Source organism: Nothoprocta perdicaria, unplaced genomic scaffold (genome assembly GCF_003342845.1).
Source record: "Nothoprocta perdicaria isolate Ctin4 unplaced genomic scaffold, notPer1 scaffold_12, whole genome shotgun sequence".
Taxonomy (NCBI): Eukaryota; Metazoa; Chordata; class Aves; order Tinamiformes; family Tinamidae; genus Nothoprocta; species Nothoprocta perdicaria.
The window spans coordinates 787,912-794,810 of record NW_020454316.1 but is presented as its reverse complement, the minus strand read 5'-3'; the positions used below and the strand labels follow the sequence as shown (position 1 = coordinate 794,810).

Genomic DNA, 6,899 nt, shown 5'->3' with positions numbered 1-6,899 from the left:
ATCCCCTGCCATCCTGCCATGTCCCCACGTCTCTACTGAGCCCTGGGCCGGGCTCTCCTGGTCCTCCCTCCTCCAGGACGGGCTGCTGTGGACAGCCTGTGCAGAGGTTCCTTAGTGGGGTTGGTTTTTGTTTATCTATTTGTCTACTGATCTATTTACCTATTTATCTATTTATCTACTGATCTATTTATCTATTTCTCGTTACTCTTGCTCTCAGTGCTGCCAGCAGGTCCCTGCGCTCCCTTGCCAACAATCTGCTAGCTGAAAACCTGCTCGGGGGCCGTGGTCCCTGGCCAGGAGAAGCCATCTGGCCCGGCCCCGGGGCGCGGGTTGGGGCTGAGCTTGAGGGCACCGGCTCCGCTCCGCGGTTCCACCGCGTGTCCCCTGTCCCTGGAGGCCGACAACTGCCTTCCTGCCCTCCCCATTGCCTCGGGCACCGCGCGGGTCCGTGTGCGGCTGGGAAAGGGGCTGCTGCTTCCCATGCCTCCGGCTCACACTGCGAGGGAATCCCATCCCATCCCCAGCGCTGGCAGAAATCCCTCAGCCAAAAAAAAAAAAAAAAAAAAAAAAAAATCCATGGAAAAACCAGAACCTTGAACCAGAGACGCGTGGAGATAAGGGCGGTTATATTCCGGGGGCTGGCCCATGGCACTTTATTGCCTTTTCTCTTTTCCTTTTTTTTTCCTGCCCCCTTGGAACCTCCTGCCCACTGCCATTCCCACACATAGCATTCCGGGCTTTGGACGGGATAAGCCAGCACTCCCGCTCACTCGCAGCCAGCCGGGCTGGCGCCGGGAGCTACCGAGCGCACGGAGGGTGAGTGTCCCGGGGGGAGCCCAGGGATCTCCTTCCTTGCGGAGCACGAGGAGAGACCTTCCCAGCGCCGGCTGCAGCCCCCGGTGCCCTGCGCTTCCTTGCAGCCGCCCGCATGGATCCCGAGGGCGCCCCGGCCGCCAAGGGGCTGCAGGTGCTGGAGGCGCCGGAGCAGCGGCGGCCGCGGGCGCCCTGGTTCGAGCGGCACGTGCAGCCGTGCGTGGCCGAGCTGCTGGGCAGCGCGCTCTTCATCTTCATCGGCTGCGCCTCCGTCGTCGAGAGCGCGGAGGGCGCGGGGCGGCTGGCGCCCGCGCTGGCGCACGGGCTGGCGCTGGCGCTCAACATCGCCGTGCTGGGCGCCATCAGGTGAGCGGCGCTGCGCGGAGCGAGCGGCCCGAGCGGCACCGAGGCCTCGCCGTGGGAAGCGGAGGGTTTCCCTCACCCAAGGGTGCTGCAGAGAGGGGCTTCGTCCCGGGAAGGGCTCCCCGGGTGGAGAGTTTGGCTTCTCTTTGCAGCCAGTTCCCAGCTCCAAAGCAGTGCTCAGGCAGACCCGTGTCCCAAAGCGCCGTTTGGCTCCAATGAAGATGTCACCGTCCCCAGGCAGGGATGCTGGAACAGCCCTGGGGAGCTTCTCTTCCCTCTCCGAGTGCCTCCCGCTCAGATCCCGCGGCTCGGGCAGGGAATGCGTCTCGGAGCTCCGACCTTTCCTGGGAGCCCGCAGCCCCGTCCCCAGTGGAGAGGTCCACAGAGCTGCACGGCCCCATCCTCGCTCTGCCTTTAATTACAGCTGGGGAGCTAAGCTATAATTAGAGCTCCTGGACACGCTGACTCATCAGCTCCAACAGCAATTGTTATTAGGACTGATTGGTTATGAAACTTATTCATTAACGAAGGTCCCGTGGCAATCTGCTTTAATTGAAGGGACCTGGGCTTGTCCTGCGTGCGCCCCTGCGCACGGCGCCTCGGTCCGGCCGCTGGGCTGGAGCCGCGAGCACCGGGCACCGCGTGGGCCCCTCCGCTCCGGCCTCCCAGAAGGGCTCGGAGCGGATCCAGAGGGAGAGGCGGATGGGAGACCTCGGGGCATCCAGGCTTCCCCTCTGGATCGCTCTGGCTCTGGGAACCAGAGCCGGGAAGGGCGCGGCTCTTCTCCCGTTCACCCCGTTCCCTGCACGGTTGCTCGCGGGGCTCCTGTGAACGCTGCGGGATGCGCTGGTGCCGTGAGCCCCGGTGCCGTGAGCAGGCGCTGCTGCAGCGCCGGAGCTGCTGACGCTCCCGTCCTGTCCCACGCAGCGGAGGCCACTTCAACCCCGCCGTGTCCCTGGGCGCCTGGCTCGTCGGCGGCCTCAGCCTGCCCATGTTGCTGCCCTACTGGGTGTCCCAGCTCTGCGGCGGCGTCATCGGTGCCGCGCTGGCCAAGGTAGGAGCTCGCGGCGCGGGGGGCGCTGCCGGCGCGGGGCGCGCAGGGCAATGCACCGTGCTGAGCATTGCTGTGAAACGGGGGCTCCGAGCTGAGCGGGCCCCGTTCACGAGTCTGGGGCACTGGCCATCAGCAGCACATGCACTGCAAGCATGCGTGCTGCAAGCACATGCACTGCAATGGTGCATGCTCAATGCATGTGCTCTGGGAGCAGCCCAGAGCGGTCCCTGCCAGGCGCAGCAGCCGCTCCAGCTCCCCGCGGGCTCGCGGTGCCGCCAGCCGTGCTGTCCTGCTGCGCATGCAGCGCTGTGAGGGGCGGCTGGTGCAGGCTCCGCTCGCCCACAGGCAACCACGGCCGGCGAGCGCTTCGCCAACGCCAGCGGAGGAGCCTTCAGCACCATCGGCTCCGACGGGCAGGTGCCGGCGGCGCTGGGCGCCGAGGTGGTGCTCAGCGCGCTGCTCGTGCTCACCGTCTGCATGGGCGCCCTCAACGAGCGCACCCGCACACCGCTGGCGCCCTTCTGCATCGGCTTCGCCGTCACCGCCGGCATCCTGGCAGGGTGAGGGCCGGGGGCGCCGCGCTCCCCGTGGGACCCCAGCGAGCAGCAGCGGCTCCTCGCGGGCGGCCCAACCGTGAGCCCACGGGTGCTTCCGAACGGCACCACATGCTGCTGCGAGCCCATAACGAGTGCGCAATTAGAGAGGTTATTGGCTTGTTTAGCGAGGGCGGCACTCCCTCCAGCTGGGCACAGAGCCCGCGCCAGCCCTGACCCGCTGCTCTGCCCCTGCCCTGCGCGCTGGGCGAGCTGCACCAGGCCAGGTTGTGCCCACCACGCTGCATCACACTGTGCTGCACGGCACTGCTTGCACCCTGCTGCACAGCACCAGCTGCACCGTGATGTGCCCTGCTGCGTAAGGCCACACTGCAGCGAGTTGCATGGCATCGTGTCCCTCTACATCACTCCCCGCTGCATCACTGCCCTCTGCATCACTCCCACGGTCTCTTCCAGCGGTGCTGTGTCCGGAGCCTGCATGAATCCAGCCAGAGCCTTCGGGCCGGCACTCGTGGCCAATCACTGGGACTATCACTGGGTTTACTGGGTCGGGCCCATGCTGGGCGGCCTCATCGTGGGCGCCCTGATCAGGTAGGTGCCAGCACTGCCGTTTCCACTGGCTCCGTTGGGCTTGGCCTCACCAGTTGCTCCATTTCTGTGTCATGTGGGAAATGGGGGCAGTTACTGGATTTCCAGAGAGCTGGTGAAGGAGCAGGAGGCGGCAGCAGCGCGAGGCTGCCTTGGATGCAGCGCGCTTCCCTGCTCGCTGTGCTCTTGCAGTGCAAAGCTGGGACGGGCTGCAGCGGGGTGGTTGTGTGCTCAGTATACGCTCCGTGCATGCTTGCTGTGTGCTTGGTGCACACTCTGTGCATGCTCAGGGCATGCTTGGTGCACACCTGCACACCTGCAGGAACCGCAGCACCGATCCCATCTCCTCTCCTCCCTCCCCAGGCTCCTGCTGGGCGACCAGAAAACCCGTCTGCTGCTGCGGTGAGCGGGGCCCTGCCGCCCGCTCCCACCCTGCGCCTGCCAGGGCTGCTCCGGCGGTGCCCTCGGCTCTGTCCCGGCTGCAGGTGCCGTCGGGGGCTGCTCGTGGCCCAGCCTGGCACGCGGGGCAGGACCCTGCACCGCAGACCCCACATGGACCCTGCACTGCAGACCCCTCTCCAGCTCCCGCCCGGCTGCTCTGCAGCTCCTGCCCTTCCCGGGCGGCCCAGGCTGCTCCGGGTGGAGCAAAGCTGTGCCCGGGGCCACCCCGCGCTGCATCGTGACAGCACCACCCAGCTCCTGTCACCGCCGGGACTGCAAACCGGGGCTCTGCGGCTTGGGGGCTCGGAGCACATCGGGAGCGCAGAGCGCGTTGGGATTTCAGAGCACGCCGCCGGAGCGCCCCTGCCCTTGGCTGGGTGCCGTGGATGTGGCTGAGCATTCGGGAAGGGACGGACTGCGCCTGGGAGCAGAGTGGGGAGGGGAGCTGGGCCGAGGATGAGGATGGAGGGGCCATGACTGGGATGCAGCTGGGATGTGGCCAGGATGCAGCCAGGATGCGGCTGGGATGTGCCCAGGATGCAGCTGGGATGCAGCTGGGGTGTGCCCGGGATGCGGACGAGGCGGCTGCACCTGCATCCCAGTGATGCCGATGCCGGGGGGAGCCGGGCGTGGAGCAGCCCCCTCGTCCCGGCCCTGTGAGTGCCGCCCCATGTTGCACATTCGTTTCTAATCCATCCGGGTGCCTTTTAATAAAGCATCTGTAAAACTGTGTTGTTTTTCCCCGAGTGTTATTGAAGAGCTTAATTTATGCTAATTAAATACCAATTAACTTCCAAGCACTTAACGTGCTTTAAGGACATCAAACACGGCTTGTTCCCACGCAGCTAGAGGTGCCCCCAGGCTGGCCGAGCGCGAGCCAGGCTGGCGCGGGAGCCCATGGATCGGGAGCGCCGGGCTGGAGGGGGAGCGCGTGGATCGGGAGCGCGTGGAGGAGGAGCACATGGAGCGGGAGCACCGGGCTGGAACCGGCTCGCTCGGCTCCGTGTCCTGCGGGGGCTGCAGCGTTGTGGGCACCGGGCTCGGACGTTGGCAAGCGGTGATGGAGCAGCTGGGCTCCCTCCTGGGATGCGCGGGAGCAGCTGGGATCATCAGCACATGCGGACGGCACCAGCATGTGGGAATGTGCACGGGAACAGGCTGCCCGCTCCCGGCTCCATCACTGCCCTCTGGAGATGAGAGAGGCGGCAGGTTGGTCCCCATGGAGCCTCCGGGATGGGAGCTCCTTTCCAGGGGCTCGTTTCCACGGCCATGCAGCCCCTCCCATTGTATCCCACCCCATCCCATCGCTTTATATCCCAACCCATCCTGTCCCATCCCGTTTCATCGCAGGCCTCGGTGCTGCAGCCGGCCTCGCCGAGCGGCTCCGGCACTGCCAGCAGCCAGGCGGCTGCGCAATAAATAGCCATTTTAATTACCGCACAATATTTACGAGATTGCTTCCTCGTCTGGGAAATTAAAACAAATGCTCTGGCAGAAGGGCCCGGCGCTGCCGAGGGAGGCGCGGGGACGCGCTGCGTGCGCAAGGAGCCGCAGCCGCCCTGGGAAGGGGCACCCCGAGGTGCTGCTCGCCCATCCCGGCCCGGGGGTGCTCGCGGGCTGCGCACGGGGGCCGTGGGCTGCGCCGGGCAGGGCGGTGATGGGGCCCGGGCAGCCCCAGGGCAGCGGGGCCGGGGGGCCGGGACACGGCCCCGGGCTGCGCGGGGGCTCCAGGGCTGCCGAGGCGGCCGTGCCCGTGCAGAGCAGCGCGAGTCCGCGGAGACACCGGATGCCAGGGCCCTTCCGAGCGGGAGGAGCGTCCCGCGGGACGTCTGGGTGCTGCACCCGCGCCCTTCCCATCCCCCGCCCGCCACCTTCATTAATCTCTTTCCCTCTTTCTTCCCGTTTTGCCGGCTGCTGTCGCCATGGCGATGGTGAGATCAGGAGCCGGGGCGGAGCGTGGCGACATTGATGCGCGCAGCACCGGGCCCTTTATGTAACGGGGACGGATGTCCCTTGGGCTGTGGCACACGGGGCACTGGGGCTCTGGGCTCACCTGGGCACCTGCCCTTGGCACCGCGGCCATGCAGGGCACCAGGTCCCTTCGCCCCTCCTCATTCACTTGCCTGCAGCTGCAGGGGCTCACGTGGCAGCTACAGGGATGCTCACTGCACCCCCAGAGATGCAGGGGTGTGCACTGCATCCCCAGGGCTGCAGGGAGGTGCACTGCATCCCCAGGGTTGTGGGTCTTGCAGGGCCATGGAGAAGTTCATTGCACCTCCTGGGATGCACGCTGCACCCGTGGGGGTGCACATTGCATCTGCTGGGCCAGATCTGCAGGGGTGCCCATTGCACCTATAGGGCCACATGGGCGAATGTTGCCCCTGTCAGGGTGTGCTTTGCACCCACAGAGCTGCAGGGGTGCACATGGCCCTGGGGCACATTGCATCTGCCAGGCCACAGGGGATGCACATGAAACCTGTGGGGTTGCAGGGGAGTGGGTTGCACCCACAGGGATGCAGGGATGCCCATTGCCTCGTGCAGGATTGCAGGGGAGCGGGTTGCACCCACCGGGGTGCAGGGGTGCAGGGGTGCAGGGATGCCCATTGCCCCGTGTGGGGTTCACTGAGCCCCGCAGGTCCGTGACAGGAGGAGATTCTCCCGTGGGTCTATGAAGGGCAGAAGTGTCGAGGGCAGAAGTCGTGGGGCTGCAGCCCCGCCGCGGCTCCCAGTGCCGGACCTCGCTCTACGGTCGCTGGCTCCAGCCGCCCGCCCCGCTTCCCAATCCCGGCGGGAAGGAGCAGCTGGAGCCGTGTGGGAAGGATGTCAGGAGCAATCCACGGCTTCCTGCCCACGGCAGCCGTGCACAGAGCCGGGAGCGCCCGGAGACGAGGAGCCGCTGCATCCCAGCACCGTGGTCAGGACAGGGGGAAAACCTCATCCTGGCGCTTCCGCTTTGGAAGTTCTTCCAATCTCTAACCTGCTGAAGCACCAAATACTTCTGGGGGGTTTTGTTTTCAGCATTTTTTGGTGAAATATTTTCAAATATCTCTGGCACGTCCTTGGCCTGTAGGTTGCTCTCTGTTTTC

At 66.0% G+C, this 6,899-nt stretch overlaps 1 protein-coding gene across 1 annotated transcript; it reads left to right on the top strand.

The window, feature by feature from the left end:
- The first annotated feature begins 928 nt into the window (after positions 1–928).
- On the top strand, positions 929–3,778 carry AQP8 (aquaporin 8). Its single transcript, XM_026053887.1, has 5 exons — positions 929–1,179; positions 2,104–2,230; positions 2,576–2,790; positions 3,241–3,375; positions 3,736–3,778. Exons 1-5 carry the CDS (start codon positions 929–931, stop codon positions 3,776–3,778), a joined length of 771 nt encoding a protein of 256 aa, XP_025909672.1.
- Positions 3,779–6,899: the final 3,121 nt, after the last annotated feature.

What these genes read in the sequence shown, in the direction of transcription:
- AQP8 (XM_026053887.1), top strand. Translation starts at nt 929, where the DNA reads ATGGATCCCGAGGGCGCCCCGGCCGCCAAGGGGCTGCAGGTGCTGGAG. An exon ending in GCCGTGCTGGGCGCCATCAG is followed by an intron (nt 1,180 to 2,103) that starts GTGAGCGGCGCT and finishes TGTCCCACGCAG; the next exon opens with CGGAGGCCACTTCAACCCCG. An exon ending in TCGGTGCCGCGCTGGCCAAG is followed by an intron (nt 2,231 to 2,575) that starts GTAGGAGCTCGC and finishes GCTCGCCCACAG; the next exon opens with GCAACCACGGCCGGCGAGCG.